The sequence below is a fragment of the Capra hircus genome, chromosome 7 (genome assembly GCF_001704415.2).
Source record: "Capra hircus breed San Clemente chromosome 7, ASM170441v1, whole genome shotgun sequence".
In the NCBI taxonomy this organism is placed as follows: domain Eukaryota; kingdom Metazoa; phylum Chordata; class Mammalia; order Artiodactyla; family Bovidae; genus Capra; species Capra hircus.
Genome location: NC_030814.1, coordinates 106,000,571 through 106,018,282, shown reverse-complemented (window position 1 = coordinate 106,018,282; position 17,712 = coordinate 106,000,571). Strand labels below are relative to the sequence as shown.

The window sequence follows — 17,712 nt, the reverse complement described above, 5'->3', positions numbered from 1 at the left end:
AACAGGAAGGAAGGGCATCCCAGAAACCTCAAGTTTCACCATCCAAACTTCATTCCTAAGAGAATTCCAAGTAGGACCGTGTGGTCAATATGTCTCCTAAACTGGATCCATCAAATTGAAATACTTCTGGGCAACTGAGACCAGCAAGAGGTACTGGATGAAGGCCTATGCTAGCTCTCAAGAAAGAGATAATGGGAGGAAGGTCAGTTATTCCCAGGCCTACCTCGGCCCCCAAGCATCAGGGAGAAGCAGGGTCTCCACACCGGAACAATAGGCAGATTGTGAGCAGGTGCTAAGACAGTGTGACTGAGCCTCACTGCCTGAAAACACACAGATCAAAACACCTCTCTTCTCTCCATGGACACCCTCCCCATGCATGCTCCCCCAGCCAAAATGGGCACGATGGTGGGACATGGAAGACAGGGAGGCTTGAAGAAATGAAGGATCCAGGCAAGGGCACACATAGTCTGGTGAGGCTGGAGGCCAGTGCCCTCATCACCTGCATGGGCCAGCTCAGCGCCCTCCTCCAGGACTGACCTGTGACGTCCAGGCGGAAGGAGACCTTCTGGCCCCCGGCCTCGCAGCTGTACTCCCCGGCGTCCGCCTTGCCCGCCTGATGCACCACCAGCCGCCGCCCACGGCCCGTGGCCTCCACACGCACTTTCGAGCTCGAACTCAGCTTCTTGCCGTCCTTGTACCACGTCACCTCCGTCTGGGCCTGGGCCACCTCGCAGCTCAGCGTGGCACTCGCCCCCGCCATGGCCTGCACTTCACTGCGTGCCGGCTGCTCCTTGGCGAACACCACCGAGGGTTCTGGGGACAGAGAGGGATACACAGGGTCAGAGACCGCATCTCAGTCAGGACGGCAGCCCCGCGCAAAGACGACCTGGATGGGGAGCTGGGAGTAGGGGCTTGGGGCAGTGGAGCTGGAGACTTCTCAGGCTCTGTACCAGCCCTGTGCCCTGCAGCGGTCCCCCCGCCTTTCTCAGCAAGTGACACAATTTACGCATTCTCCCACAGGTCCCTGCGAGCAGATCCACGGTGCAGGACAAATGGGACAGACTTGCCCCTGCTCATGACAACTGCCAGGTCTCGAAGTGGATGTTCCCATCTTTCCTCAGCGGTGTCCCAGTCTTCTCCATGCTGTTTAACAGCAGGGAACTTTCCATCTGTGTGGTCTGTGGAGATGGCTGAGGCTCCGCACTATCGTTGGCTGACAGCAACCTGGGGGAGTGCTCACACCTCCCTGCGGCTTTCTTCATCACTGTCTGAGGAATGAAGAAGCCGAGCGCCTTTCCCCTTAGGACTGGGCTCGCCGTTACTGTTTTCTTTTTCCTGGTGACACTAGTCAAATCTTTCACCCACTTATCAACAGTAAGCTCAATCTTTTCTTGATGCAACTCTGGCCATTCTTCAAACATTTAGAGAATGATAAACAGGGAAGTTTGAAGGATATTCCCAACTGTGTGACTGCCCCTTTCACTCTCAGGTCCAGTCCTCTGATAAACCAAACTTTCTCCTTCCAATAGCCTCACAAGGCCCATTTCTGCCCTTTGAGGTTAGAGCATCTGGGTTCTATTCAAGAAATATTTCCTTACCTTGAGTTTTTAAAGAAACCACTTTCTCATCTGAGGTTTTTTATACCCTGAGCTTTCTAACCCAAGATGAGTTGACTTTTGTGTGTGGTGTGAATTGCTAGGACATTTTAAGTTTCACATATGGTTCACTGGTTCAGCAACTATTTTTGACTAGAACATCCTTTCTCGACTTCTCAAATAGACAACACATGAACAAACAGAAGATAAAGAGGATCTGTGGGGATGGTGGGTGCAGGAACCTTTTTATGCAAGAACTGTTTCTGAGCTCACTATTCTGTTCCTCTGACATAACTATCCTGCACTGGGATCCCATTATCTTGAAAAAACTGCAGCCTTACAATAATTCCTGACTTCAGGTCCCAGTAAATGCTCCCACTGTGCTTTCATTCAAGAAAACAACATATTGGGTATACCTTGCCTTTGATCTGCCTGTTATTCCTCCATCTACCACCCAAAAAAGAAATTTGGTTTTGATTTTGATTGTTAGTAAGCATTTTTCATTTTTCTCTCGAATTTCTATCCACATACTGCAACCTCTAACTATGTTTCGAGAATCTTGAATAAGGTTCCCCACACAGCCTCTGAGTAACTTTTATCAGATCTGGAATTAGAAACATGATACAATTTTGCCAGTCTAACTCTTTCACACAAATTTCGTTTTGCAAGCACTCCTTGCCAGGACTTAGATGTAGAAATAATTTCTGCATATCGATTTTTATTAATACACTAATCTTACTCAAGAATCGGATGCAATCTAACCATTTTATCTCTGCGATTGTCTGAGGTGATCATTCCATCATCAGCAAATTCCACCTTTAGTTTTCCAGTGATTTTATTCTTCTCTTTATTCAACTCAGAGGTAAGAGGTGGCCTGAGTGCTGTCCCTCACGTCAAAGATGTTGGTGTTGGTTTTGTTTTTGCAGGAGTGTGATAACATTAAAAAGAACTCTTTAATATAGTTTGCTAAGAATTTTATGGCACAGACTGATGCTCAGTCTTATCAAACATTTTGTCCCAATGTATGACCTTCAAGTTCAATCAGCTATTTGATTCTGTTCCCATGGCGATGATCACAACTTTCTGCATTCAATCCAGCGTCAAGCTTTCTACCTATCAACAGTGCCAACGTTGACACGACGTGCAGTCCTGAACTGTGACTTTCACCACTCATCGCTACCCAGGGATACACTGCCGAATTCTTTTTATTAACAGTTAATATGTGATTTTTCCCTTGGCGCTTGCAGTAGATTTTCTGGAATTTCATTCTCCCTGCCTCTCTAGTGTGATTTTGGTATCGATGTTATGTTCTGGACATGAAGGAGTTATGGAGGACATCTCATTCTTCTCTCTCTAGGACCATCTCCATAAGCATGGAATAACAATTTTTCAAATATTTTGCATACCTCATTAGAAAACTACAGGGCTGAGAACAGTTTTCATTACTGGTTCTACTGATTCACAAGTCATACACTCTTTTAAATTTACTCTTGTCTTCACGCATCCGATTATCACATAATCTCCTAGGATTTAGCCATATATCACAACTTCCAAAGGTTTTACCATAAAATACTTTCTAATATGCTCCCCCCACAAAAAAAACACATTCTAAGAGATACATGGTGGGATCTGGGGTATACATATACCCACACATCCTGCTACACTGCCTGGCCTCAAACTCTCACATGCTGGCACCTGGGAGTCAGTGTGGCATGGCAGCCACCCCTATTCAGCATGAAGACTCTCTTCCCAGAAGCAGCATAACCTGATTTCTTAGACTGCCTGACATTTCAGCCACGAGAAAGAGACACTCGATGACCACGAGGAAAATGCACGGAAATAAAGGCTGCTTTGCCAGTCAAGGCTGCTAGGACAGTAACTGCTTATTAGCAACACCCACTGATGGGGCAGAAGAGATTTTTTCCTTTCCATTTCTAAATTCATCAACTAATGCCAAGCAGAATACTGACCTGCAACATACAAACTTGTTCAAAGACGAATGGAAAATCATATTTGATCTAAGATCACCCTCAATAGCACAGGTGACTGTCAACCATCCTTTCTTTCCTCCCTTTGTAAGGCGTGTGTGCATGCTAAGTCATTCACTTGTGTCCAAGTCTTTGTGACCCTTTGGACTGTAGCCCATCAGGCTCCTCTGTCCGTGGGATTCTCCAGGCAAGAATACTGGAGTGGCTTCCATGTCCAGGGGATCTTCCCAACGCAGGGATCAAACCCACGTCTCCTGCAGCTCCTACAGTGCAGTGCAGGCAGATGCTTCACTGCTGAGCCACCAGGGAAGCCCCACTTTGTAAGGACCTGACAACAAAATATGTTTGTTTGTTTGTTTTTTCTTGCAATGTACAGGCTACTAGAGCTTCTATATCCAGAGACAGGAAGGAGTGGCATCCAAGAAACCTCAAACTCAATCATCTGAAGCTCACTCCTGCAGGAATCCCAAGTAGGATTGTGTGGTCAGTATTTCCCCTAATCTGGAATCCATCAAATTAAAACACCCAAGAACTTGCATGAGGTACCAGATGAGGGCATGTGCTAACTCTCAGGAAGGACAGACCATGGGAGGAAAGTCACATTGTCCCAGGTCTACCTCAGCCCCCAAGCATCAGGGAGAGTCAGGGTCCCGACACCAAGAACACAAGGAAGGTTCTGGGCAGGTACTAAGACAATGTGACTGAGTCTCACTGCCTCCAAAGAGGAGGACAAAAATGGCCCTTCTTCACTGAAGGTGCATCCTTCAGGGCCAAGATGATATGAAGATGAGACACGGAGATGAGATGAAATAAAGGCTACAGGCGAGTACACACATCTGTTGAGACCAAAGGCCAATCCCTTCATCCTCTGCACACGGCCTAGCTCAGCGCCCTCCTCCAGGACTGACCTGTGACGTCCAGGCGGAAGGACACCTTCTGGCCCCCGGCCTCACAGCTGTACTCCCCGGCGTCCGCCTTGCCCGCCTGCTGCACCACCAGCCGCCGCCCGCGGCCCGTGGCCTCCACACGCACTTTCGAGCTCGAACTCAGCTTCTTGCCGTCCTTGTACCACGTCACCTCCGTCTGGGCCTGGGCCACCTCGCAGCTCAGCGTGGCACTCGCCCCCGCCACGGCCTGCACTTCACTGCGTGCTGGCTGCTCCTTGGCGAACACCACTGAGGGCTCTGGGGACAGAGAGGGATACACAGGGTCAGACACCCCATCTCAGTCAGGACGGCAGCCCTGGGCAAAGAACAGGATGGGGAGCCAGGGAGGAGGTGTGTGCGTTGGCAGTGGAGCTGAAAATTTCTGGGCCCTGCACCAGCCCTGTGCTCTGCAGAGGTCCCCTGCCTTTCTCAGCCACAAGTCACACAGTTCTCGTGTGTGACACAGCATTCTCGTCTGAGTCCATGTGAGCAGGGTGGCCCCTGGAAGACTTCTCCTGTGCTCCTGGCATCTGCAGGGTCACGAGGCACGTGTCCCCGAACCTTGCTAGCTGGTGCCCTAGCCTTCTCCATGTGGTTATGCAGGAACTTTTCACCTGCGGTCCGTGCAGATGACTGAGGTGTGGTGCCCTTGCCGACTGTTAACTGCTGTCAGCTGGCGGCAACCTGGGAGGCGTGCTTCCAGCCCTTTCCGTGCCTTTCTTTGTCACTGAGCAATAAAGAAGCTGAGTACCTTTCCTCTTAGCACAGGATTCACCATTCCTATCTTCTTCTTCATGGTGATACAATTCAAATCTTTTGCCCGCCTACAAACAGTAGGCTTTTTTTTCAATTCAACTCTGGCCACTCTTAATACATTTACATACCAGAGAATGATACAAACTTAGGATTTAAGGATATCTCCAACTGTGTGACTGGCATTTTTACTCTCAGATCGAGTCCTTTGATAAATCAAAGATTCTCCTTCCAATAGTTTCACAATATCCATTTCAGCCCTTTCAGGCATAGATCATTTATGTTGCATTTAAGAAATTTCTCCTTACGTTGTCTTTAAAGAAACCACATTATCATCTGAGGGGTTTTTTTTTGGGGGGGGGGTTTGCCTTTTACCCTGGGTTTTCTAACCCACTCTGAGCTGCCTTTTGTGTGTGGTGTGAATTGCTGGCACAATTTAATTTTTCCGTATGGTTCAGTGGTCCAACGCCATTTATTAGACAACATCCTTCCTTGAGTTCTCCAATAGACGACACAGTAACAGTGGAAAGGTGTAGGGGAAGTGGGGATGGGTGGTGCGGGAAGCCATTTATGCAAGGAGCTGCTTCTGGGCTTACCATTCGGCTCCTCTGATGTGGAAACCATCACTGCACCGGGATCCCCTTATCTCAAAAACTACAGCTTTAGGATCATTCCTGATACATGAGAACTGGTCAGGCTGGTCCCCCACGGAGCAGGGATCACATGCCCACACACGTGTGGCCTTGTAGCTGTGTGCAGAGCTGGCGTGCCTGGGTGTGTGTCTGCTTCTGCAGCCAAGAGTGTCCTGAGCAGGAGCCTGCTTTGGAGATAGCTCTGTGGTTTCAGAGGGCTTCCCAGGTGGCGTTAGTGGTAAAACATCCACCTGCCAATGCATGAGACATAAGAAATGTGGGTTTCATCCCTGGGTCGGGAAGATCCCCTGGAGGAGGAAATGGCAACCCACTCCAGTAGTCTTGCCTGGAGAATCTCATGGACAGAGGAGCCTGCCTGGTAAGCTATAGTCCTCAGGGTTGCAAACAATCTGACACTACCAAAGCAACTTAGCCTAACACAGGTCCCAGTAAATGTCCCCACCATGCTTTTCTTCAAGAAGACAGTGTATTGGCTGAACCTTGCCTTTGAAATCGGCCAACTATTCTTCCATCAGACCACCCCAAAAAGAAAATTCTATTTTGATTGTTAATAAACATCGTTTACTTTCTTCTCAGATTGCTCCATCTAATGTAACCTTGCACTGTCTCTCAAGAATCTTGAATATAATTTCCCCATGCCCAGCCTCTTGGTGACTTTGATCAGACCTGGAATTAGAAACATGGTAACTGTGCTAGTCCAACTCTTAACACGAATTTCATTCTTCAAGCGTTCCTAACCAGGACTTAGATGTAGGAATTATTTCAGCATGTTGATTTTTTTCCTCAAGGATCATTCACAGTCTAATAATTTATCTTCAGATTTTCTGAGCTGATAATCAAATCATCAGCAAATTTCACCTTTAGTTTTCCAAAACCATCTGCTGGTGATTTTATTCTCTTCTTTACTGGATTCAGGAATTGCAGTGGCCTCCATGTATTCAGTCAGTTCAGTCGCTCAGTCGTGTCTGACTCTTTGCAACCCCATGAACGGCAGCACACGAGGCCTCCCTGTCTATCACCAATACCTGGAGTCCACCCAACCCATGTACATTGAGTCAGAGATGCCATCCAACCATCTCAACCTCTGTCGTCCCCTTCTCCTCCTGCCCTCAATCTTTCCCAGCATCAGGGTCTTTTCCAATGAGTCAGCTCTTCACATCAGGTGGTCAAAGTGGAGCTTCAGCTTCAGCATCAGCATCAGTCCCTCCAATGAACACCCAGGACTGATTTCCTTTAGGATGGACAGGTTGGATCTCCTTGCAGTCCAAGGGACTCTCAAGAGTCTTCTCCAACACCACAGTTCAAAAGCATCAATTCTTTGGTGCCCAGCTTTCTTCACAGTCCAACTCTCATATCCATACATGACCACTGGAAAAACCGTAGCCTTGACTAGACGGACCTTTGTTGGCAAAGTAATGTCTCTGCTTTTTAATATGCTGTCTAGGTTGGTCATAACTTTTCTTCCAAGGAGTAAGTGTCTTTTAATTTCATGGCTGCAGTCACCATCTGCAGTGATTTTGGAGCCCCCCAAAATAAAGTCAGCCACTGTTTCCACTCTTTCCCCATCTATTTGCCATGAAGTGATGGGATCAGATGCCATGATCTTAGTTTTCTGAATGTTGAGCTTTAAGCCAACTTTTTCACTCTCCTCTTTCACTTTCATCAAGAGGCTCTTTAGTTCTTCACTTTCTGCCATAAGGGTGGTGTCATCTGCGTATCTGAGGTTATTGATATTTCTCCCAGAAATCTTGATTCTAGCTTGTACTTCCTCTAGCCCAGCATTTCTCATGATGTTCTCTGCATATAAGTTAAATAAGTAGGGTGACAATATACAGCCTTGACATACTTCTTTTCCTATTTGGAACCAGTCTGTTATCCCTCACTCAAAGATTTGCAGGTACACCTTAAGTGGGATGATGTTATCACCATTGTTCTTTTCACAGGAATTTTATTATGTTAAAAGAAAAAATATCTTATATAGTTTCCCAAGTATTTTATGGCAGGAACAAATGCTTGATGTTATCAAATATTTTGTCTTGATGTATGATGTTTGAGTTTAATCAACCATTTGATTCGGTACTCATGGAGATAATCACATTTGGGATCTTCATAGAACAAGGATCAAACTATTGTCCCGGCGTTGGCATTCTGGACCACCAGGGAAGTCCCTGCACTCTGTTTCTCAATATCCAGCTTTCTACTTTCTATCTATTAACATATCCAACATTAAGCTCATTGTGCAAGCCTAGACTACAATTTTTATCATGGGCCTACTCCTGGAAACATTGATTAATTCATTTTACTAACAAATACTATGATTTTTTATTTTGGCCTTGATATTCACAGTAGATTGGTCTGAAGTTTGATTCTCCCTGCCATTTCTGGGTCATTTTGGTATCAATGCTATGTTCTGTATATGAAGAAAGTTACAGAGGCTATCTCCTTTTTCTCTCTCTAGGATCATCTCCACAAGCACAGAATAACAGTTTTCCCGGACATTTTGTACAGTGTACCAGAGAACTGGTTTCCCTGGTGCTTGGGCAATAAAGAATCTGCCCGCAATGCAGGAAATGCAAGTTCGATCCCTGGGCCAGGAAGATCCCCTGGAGAAGGAAATAGCAACCCACTCTAGTATTCTTACCTGGGAAATCCCATGGACAGAGAAGCAGGACGGACTACAGTCCACAGGGTCACAAATAAGTTAGACACGACTTGCAAATAAACAACAACAAAAACATCCAGAGAACTACAGGGCCGAGAAGACCTTTCATTATTGGTCCTACTGATTGGCGAGTCTTACCACACTTTGACTTCTGTCTGTTTTCCTGTGTTTATAGAGCTTACAATGATTCAGCCACATTTCACAAGTTTTCAAAAGTTCTGCTTTCAAATACTCTCTAATGTGCTCCAAAAAACACATTCTATAAAGATGAACTGTGGGAATCTGAGGTATCTATTCACACCCACAAATCATTCTAGGTTGGCACAGTCTCAAATCACGTGTCAGCACCCAGGAGTAAATGTGAAATGGCAGCCCATCCCTCTGTGCATGAGACTCTCTTCCTAGAAGAAGAATACGCTGATTTCCAGTCACAAGACAGACTCACTCACTGACCATCAGGAAACTGCAAGGAAGTAAGCACTGCTTTGCAGTCAGAGGTTGCTAGGACAGTAACTCCTTCTTAGGGAAGACTAAGAGACTAAGAAGGACGTGGCAGAAATAAATGTGTTCCTTTCTAACCCCCTCCGCGGAGCGCAAAAAGGAATACTGACGGGAAAATCCAACCTGTTTGAAGACAGAGGTAAAAGCATCTTTTATCTAAGATCAGCCTAAATAGCACAGATGACTCTCTACCAGCCACCCTTTTTTCTTCCCTTTGAAAAGATGTGATAACACCCCTGGGCCTATTTCCTGCTACCTCCAGGCAACTGGAGCTTCTATATCCAGGAAAAGGAAGAAAAGGCCTCCCAGAAACCTCAAATGTCATCATCCAAAGTTCACCCCTAAGAGAATTTCAGGTAGGATTGTGTGGCCAATATTTCTTACCATCAGGGATCCACCAAATTGAAACACGTCTTGACAACTGAGAACTGGCATGAGGGGCAACAGGAGGGAATGTGCTGGGTGTTGAGGACTTACGATGGGAGGAGAGTCACGGATCTCCAGGTCTACCTCAGCCCCCAAGCCCGAAGAGACCCAGGGTCTCAACACCAGGAATAACGAGCAGGTTCGGGGCAGGTGCTAAGCCAGTGTGACTGAGCCTCACTGCCAGGAAAAGATGTGGGCAGAAACGGCCTCTCTACGTTGCAAGCACACCTTCACATCACCCTCCCCCAGGGACTAAGATGGGACATGGAAGACAGGGAGGCTTGAAGAGATGAAGGACACAGGCAAGGGCACACAGGTTTGGGGAGGCAGGCAGCCAGGCCTCTGATCGCCTGCACGGGCCAGCTCAGCGCCCTCCTCCAGGACTGACCTGTGACGTCCAGGCGGAAGGACACCTTCTGGCCCCCGGCCTCGCAGCTGTACTCCCCGGCGTCCGCCTTGCCCGCCTGCTGCACCACCAGCCGCCGCCCGCGGCCCGTGGCCTCCACACGCACTTTCGAGCTCGAACTCAGCTTCTTGCCGTCCTTGTACCACGTCACCTCTGTCTGGGCCTGGGCCACCTCGCAGCTCAGCGTGGCACTCGCCCCCGCCACGGCCTGCACTTCACTGCGTGCTGGCTGCTCCTTGGCGAACACCACCGGGGGCTCTGGGGACAGAGGGGGATACACGGGGTCAGAGATCCCATCTCAGTCAGGACAGCAGCCCAGGGCAAAGACGACCTGGATGAGGAGGTGTGGGGGGCTGGGCAGGAGGATGGTGGAGCTGGAGACTTCTCAGGCTCTGCACCAGCCCTGTGCCCTGCAGAGGTTCCCCCGCCTTTCTCAGCAACAGGGACACGATTTATGCATTCTCACATGAGTCCTTGGGAGTATACCTTGGGGTGGGCGGTCATTGGAACAGATTTGTCCCCTGCTCATGACATCTGCAAGGTCTCGAGGCAACTGTTCCCCAACATTCCCAGATGGCGCCCCCATCTTCTCCATACTACTATGCAGGAACTTTTCACCATGGAGATTGCTGAGGCTCAGCGCCCTTGCCTGCTCTCAGCACTGTCAGCTGGTGGCAATCTGGGGGAGTGCTCGCACCTCCCCGTGGCTTTCTTTGTCCTTGTCTGAGGAATGAAGAAGCGCAGCACCTTCCCCTTAGGACTGGGTTTGCCATTACTGTTTTTTTCTCATTGGTGACAGTATTCAATCAAATCCCTTGCCCACTTACCAATAGGTTCTGTCTTCTCTCAATTCACATCTGGCCACTCTTTGTCAATTTAAATACCAGAGAATGACACATAGGTAGGATTTAAGGATACTCTCAACCATGTGACTGACATTTTCACTCTGATCCAGGTCTCTGATAGCTTTTCCTCCAATAGTCTCACAATGCCATTTTGTCCCTTTAAGCGTAGAGCCTATGTATTCTATTTCAGAAATCTTTTTACCTTAAGTCTTGAAGAAACCACATTAGCATCTGTGGATTTGGGGGTTTTATCTTTGACACTGAGGTGTCTAACCCACCTCAAGCGGACTTGTGAGTGTGGTGTGAACTGCTAGTACAAGTTAATTTTTCTGTATGGTACAGTGGTCCACCCACCATTTTTTGAGGACAACATCCTTCGCCTAGTTCTCAACAGACAGCACAGTAACAGATGGAAGATGCGGAGGGTCGGCAGGAATGGGTGATGCAAGATTCCACTGCTGCAAGAACTGTTTCTGAGTTCACTATTCTGTTCCTTGGATGTGGTAACCATCCAAGCACTGGGATCCCTTATCTTGAAAACTGTAGCCTTGTAATAATTTTTGACATTGCTGCTGCTGCTAAGTTGCTTCAGTCGTGTCCAACTCTGTGCAACCCCGTAGACAGCAGCCCACCAGGCTCCCCCGTCCCTGGGATTCTCCAGGCAAGAATACTGGAGTGGGTTGCCATTTCCTTCTCCAATGCATGAAAGTGAAAAGTGAAAGTGAAGTCTCCTAGTCGTGTCTGACCCTCAGCGACCCCATGGGCTGCAGCCCACCAGGCTCCTCCATCCGTGGGATTTGCCAGGCAAGAGTACTGGAGTGGGGTGCCATTGATTGGGTAACAGTAAATGCTCCTACCATGCTCTTCTTCATGAAAGTGATATACTGGCTGTATCTTGCCCTTGCAATCTGCCGGTCATTCTTCCATTAGACCACTCAAAAAACAAGTTTTCTTCCATTTTGATTGTTAATGAACATCTTTTGATTTTTTTCCCATTGGATTTCTATCCATCTCTTGCAACCTTTAACTGTCTCTCAAGAATCCAGAATAATTCCCCCCACACAGTCTCTTGGCAACATTGATCAGACCTGGAATTAGAAACATGATACAACTGACCTAGTCTAACTCTCACACAAATTTTATTTTCCAAGCACACCTTGTCGGGACTTAAACATAGAAATGTTTTTTCCATGTTAATTATTTACACACTAATCCTATGCAAGAATCATATGCATTCTAATAGTTTATCTTTAGGATGGTCTGAGTTGATCATTCTATTATCAGCAAATCCACCTTTAATTTTTTGAAACCATGTCTAGCGGAATAGCAGTTTCCAGATATTTTGTATAGTGTACCAGAGAACTACAGGGCTGAGAAGATTTTCATCAGTAGTCCTACTGATTCACATGCCATATCTCTGATTTTCTTTATCTTCCTGTATCTGATTTTCATAGAGATTACTAAGATTTAGCCACATTTCACTATTTTTAAACAGTTTTACCTTAGAATACTAACATGCTCCAAAAACTATATTTAACAAAGTTGCGTGGTGGGGTCTGGGGAACACACACACCCACTAACCAGCCTGCCCTGGTATGACCACAGAATGTCAGAGGTTGGCACCTAGTGACTGACGTGGGGTGGCAGAGGAGCAGGTAAACGTGGAGCACATCTCCCTCCACGGATCCATCAGGAATGCACTGACGGACGTGGGACACCAGCTGGGAGCAGGCAGGAGGACCTGACCACCGGGAAAGAATATACAGCACCACGCAAAACTCGGTAGGAGGAAGAACTAGGGAACACAGGAGTGTCAGTAAGACTGGACCTGCCCTCGGCAGGTAGGGAAACTGAAGAAGGGGGCCGATCCCCACATCGGGGCAACCGTCTGAGTCAGAGGAGAAACATTTGCTGCTAAGAGTGAATCAGCTGATCTGTGACAGCCTAAATGGAATGAGAACCAGACAGTCCTTGCTGCAGCCGTACATACTGGACAGGGACGCGGGTCCCGTGGAAGGCGCAGTGACTGGGAGCTGGAGAGTAGGGATCGTGGAGCAATCCCAGGGCGAGGGCAGCTGTGGACTGCAGAGAGAGACGGACCGAGGGGACGTGAGGGAGGAGACTGTGGGAAATGCCTGTGGAGGAAAGCCGGGCAGCCGTGGAAGCAAGGTTGCCCGGCGCCAGCGTGAGGAACTCCGTCCATGGCAAAGGTCATGAGGAAGGAGGCTTGGCATACGCAAAGGCGTGATCAAGCCTCAGGAAACCCCCTGTTCCCGAGCATCTACCCCCAAACCAGAGTCTATCTACTTCACTGTTTCATGCTCTCGCCTACACCTCTGACTTTATGGGGGGCTGTTCCCCACCGGTTCTCTCGGAGAAGGAGTAAACGTGCAGCCCCAAGTCAATAAAAATTCCTGGTCGTGACAAGAGTGTTTCAACTTACGAACTCCTCTGAAGGTTATCTAGCCTGCCTGTATAGGTTCGTCCAGCCACATGTGATTGTTTACAGCCTCCCAACCTGAGAGGCACAAGATGTTTTGGACTTACTAAAGGCAAATTCTTTTGGGGAGTTAGAAATTATTAGTATAGTGGGTTGTTAGGAATTATATTGGTGAAGGGTTTTTCATTTGTTGTGCCAATAATTGCTGCTAATTCCCTGCCCTGGGTGTGACAAGGGTGTCTCAGGTCAAACCTCTCTGCTGGCAAACTAACTTGTATGACAGGATTATCCATACTCCTGCCACTAGCACAGGACTGTTTACTATCTCTCAACCATAAACAGCACAGAGAGTTTGGAGTATTTCGAGAATCTTAATTAGCATAGGGCTTTTCTCATTGTTGAGCCAATGATTGCCCCCAGACCTCCATATCCTTAGGCACCTGGGAATGTATTAATCAACGTATTTGGAATATAGAAAAGGAAATATAGTAGTTTTTAAGGTTAGCAATACTAGACTTTTTGAGTTAATGGATTTTCTCTTTTGTAATAGATCACTGTACTTTGTTATAAATCACTGTGTCCTTGCTATGTAAAAAATGTAACTTTATCACTATCTTAAGACTAAACAGATCTTAAGGGGAACATTGGCGAAAGGATTTTCACTTGTTAGGCTGATGTTTGCTGCTAAATCTCTATATTCCCTGCCCTTATAATGAACATAACTAGCATATAGGAGAAATAAGTATTAACCTTTAAGCATATAGGAGAAATAAGTATTAACCTTTAAGATTAATCATGTTAACCTTGGGTTAAATAAATTCCTTTCTTGATTGTAACTCACTACACCCTCACCCTATAGGAATGCAACTTTATTTGGAGGGTGGTGTCTGGTTTAAGAAAAAACACCCTTGGAAAAAATAAGTTTTTTGGTAATCAGAAAGAAAGGGTCATAAAATGTCAGCAGGCATGGCCAGAAGATGATGTAAAACCCCTAAGATCTTTTTTTATGTAAAGCACCTGATTTTGATAAAGGTCAGGACTGCTGACCCCCGCGTGACTCTGTATTCATCCCTATGTGTAACAAAAGGTATATAAGCAAACCCAAAAATAAAAAAATCAGATCAGTTTCCGGAAAGACTGATTCCCTCATGTCATTCTTTCCTGCTCCCCGTTTTTCTGGCTGAATTCCCATCTGGAGCGTGGGTGCTCGCCAAGTCTACTTACTTGCCCCGGTTTTCAAGCCCACATGAGAAGGAGCCCAAGGAGCGGCACCTTCTGATATTCAAGTGGCGCCGGTGACCCACCGTAGATGGTGCAAACTCCTTGTCTTGGAATTTTACTGGTATCCCACATAAACCAAGTTATTCAGCCTCTTTTTCTCTCCTACTATTTTCTGGCCGAATTCCCATCCGGTGCATGGGTACCCACCAAGCCTGCTAATTTTGCCTGGGCTTCTAAGATCGGACCGGGGGGGCCTCAGTGCCTCCCCTCCTTTGGGAGAACGGGAATACACCTGCGGCCTACGTAGGTGGTGATTAGTATTCCATGTAAACCAAGTTATTCAGCCTCTTTTTCTCTGCTAATTTTCTAATCCCTCTCTATCTGTAATTAAATAAGTTATTTCCAAGGACGCCGACTCCGTCCCCACCTTCGAATCACCCTGGATCCACCGGGGCTGGACCCTGGCACAAGGTGACACTGCTGAGTCATGCGTAGGGGGTGGAGCCATCACCACAACCTCTCTCCCCCTACCCGCAAGCACTGGCAGCTGAACAATAGAGAGGCTAGCCCATCAAATGCCCGACGCACCAAACCACAGGGTAGGACCCCACCCAGGGTGCCCCTTGATGTGCCTGATGTGCCCATCTAGGGGAGGACCCTGAATGGGCAGAGCAGTGGAGAAAGACTAGACAAAGAGGCCTTTTGCTTGCCAGCTGCTAGGGGCTAGAAAAACACCGATAGGGCCATAACTCCTGTGGCCAGCAGAGTCCGTGTCCCTGTGCATTTGGCGCTGCCAGGATCCTCATGACCCACGCAGCCGCGCCACCTTCACGCTCAATCCCACTGGGGCAGAACTGCCACGGGCAAAAAAAAAAAAAAAAAAAAAGGCTTGCACCTATGCACGCAGGGTGCTTCAGTCCTGTGCAATTCTGCAGCCCTGTGGACTGTGGCCCCGCAGGCTTCTCTGTCACAGCGGTTCTCCAGGCAAGAAAGCTGGAGTGGGTTGCCAGACCCTTCTCAGTTCTGTTCAGTTGCTGAGTCGTGTTCAACTCTTTGCGACCCCATGGACTGCAGCACGCCAGACTTCCCTGTCTATCAACAACTGCTGGAATTTGCTCAAACTCATGTCCATCGAGTTGGTGATGACATCCAATCGTCTCCTCTGTCGTCCCCTTCTCCTCCTGCCTTTAATCTTTCCCAGCATCAGGGGCTTTTCCAATGAGTCACAACTTTGGATCAGGTGGCCAAAGTATTGGAGCTTCAGTTTCAGCATCGGTCCTTCCAATGAATATTCAGGGCTGATTTCCTTTAGGACTGACCAGTTGGATCTCCTTGCAGTCCAAGGGACTCTCAAGAGTCTTCTCCAACACCACAGTTCAAAAGCATCAATTCTGCAGAGTTCAGCTTTCTTTATGATCCAACGTTCACATCCATACATCGCTACTGGAAAAACCATAGCCTTGACCAAATGGACCTTTGTCAGCAAAGAAATGTCTCTGCTTTTTAATATGCTGTCTAGTTTGTCACAGCTTTTCTTCCAAGGAGCAAGTGTCTTAATTTCATGGCTGCAGTCACCATCTGCAGTGATTTTGGAACCCAAGAAAATAAAGTCTGTCACTGTTTCCATTATTTCCCCATCTATTTGCCATGAAGTGATGGGACCAGATGCCATGATCTTAATTTTTTGAATGTTGAATTTCAACCCAGCTTTTTCACTCTCCTCTTTCACTTTCATCAAGAGGCTCTTCAGTTCCTCTTCACTTTCTGCCATAAGGGTGGTGTCATCTGCATATCTGAGGTTATTGATATTTCTCCCACCAATCTTGATTCCAGCTTGTGCTTCATCCAGCCTGGCATTTCGCATGATGCACTCTGCATAAAAGTTAAATAAGCAGGGTGACAGAATACGGCCTTAACATACACCTTTCCCAATTTGGAACCGGTCTCATTGCTCCATGTCCAGTTCTACCTGTTGCTTCCTGACCTGCATACAGATTTCTCAAGAGGCAGGTCAGGTGGTCTGGTATTCCCATCTCTTTCAGAATGTTCCACAGTTTATTGTGATCTACACAGTCGAAGGCTTTGGCATAGTCAATAAAGTAGAAATAGATGTTTTTTCTGGAACTCTCTTGCTTTTTCAATGATTTAGCGGATGTTGGCAATTTGATCTGTGGTTCCTCTGCCTTTTCTAGACCCAGCTTGAACATCTGGAAGTTCACTGTTCACATACTGTTGAAGACTTCCTCAAAAGAATTTTGAGCATTACTTTGCTAGCATGTGAGATGAGTGCAATTGTGTGGTAGTTTGAACATTCTTTGCCATTGCCTTTCTTGGGATTGGAATGAAAACTGACCTTTTCCAGTTGTGTGGCCACTGCTGAGTTTTCCAAATTTGCTGGCATATTGAGTGCAGCACTTTCACAGCATCATCTTTTAGGATTTGAAATAGCTCGGTTGGAATTCCATAACCTCCACTAGCTCTGTTCATAGTGATGCTTCCTAAGGCCCACTTGACTTCGCACTCCAGGATGTCTGGCTCTAGGTGAGTGATCACACCACCATAGTTACTAGGTCATGAAGATCTTTTTTGTACAGTTCTTCCATGTATTCTTGCCACCTCTTCTTAGCTTCTGCTTCTGTTAGGTCCATACCACTTCTGTCCTTTATCGAGCCCATCTTCACATGAAATATTCCCTTGGTATCTCTAATTTTCTTGAAGAGATCTCCAGTCTTTCCCATTCTATTGTTTTCCTTTATTTCTTTGCACTGATCACTGAGGAAGGCTTTCTTATCTCTCCTTGCTTTTCTTTGGAACTTTTCTTCAGATGGGTATATCTTTCTTTTTCCCCTTTGCCCTTAGCTTTTGTTCTCTTTTCTTTGGATTTTTTTAAAAAAATGTACTTAATTGGAGGCTAATTACTTTGCAATATTATAGTGGTTTTTTCTCAGCTATTTGTAAGGCCTCCTTAGACAACCATTTTGCCTTTTTGCATTTATTTTTCTTCTAGAGCACTATTTCCTTTTAGAGCACTATATTTCCTGCCACGCCAGCCACCAACTCCTCTGAGTTCCTGGTACTGTCAGATTCCCTGCGACCCAAGCATCTGCACCACCTCCACCTGGCCCTCACCGGGGCAAACCCAAGCCCTCCAGGGCAGCCTCAGGAGCAAACCCCAGTGGACGACCCACATGCAGAGGTGGAAATAAAGCCACAGCTGAAACCTAGGGGCAGTGTAGCTAGGGAAGAAGACCCAAAACCTTCCCACCATCTGTACAAGCTACAGGTTAAATCCACAC

General features: G+C 47.0%; 1 protein-coding gene across 46 annotated transcripts in view; it reads right to left on the bottom strand.

The window, feature by feature from the left end:
• OBSCN (obscurin, cytoskeletal calmodulin and titin-interacting RhoGEF) overlaps positions 1-17,712 on the bottom strand; it is a 232,988-nt gene that overhangs the window by 130,757 nt on the left and 84,519 nt on the right. For 42 of the 46 annotated variants that reach the window (XM_018051517.1, XM_018051518.1, XM_018051542.1 and 39 more), the window contains 3 exons: positions 9,893-10,168; positions 4,492-4,767; positions 538-813 (listed from right to left, as the gene is read on the bottom strand). In XM_018051517.1, the coding sequence (XP_017907006.1) occupies positions 538-813; positions 4,492-4,767; positions 9,893-10,168 (828 nt within the window). The remainder of the gene's footprint in view (positions 1-537; positions 814-4,491; positions 4,768-9,892; positions 10,169-17,712) is intronic. The other 4 variants (XM_018051528.1, XM_018051546.1, XM_018051553.1 and 1 more) reach the window with 2 other exon arrangements.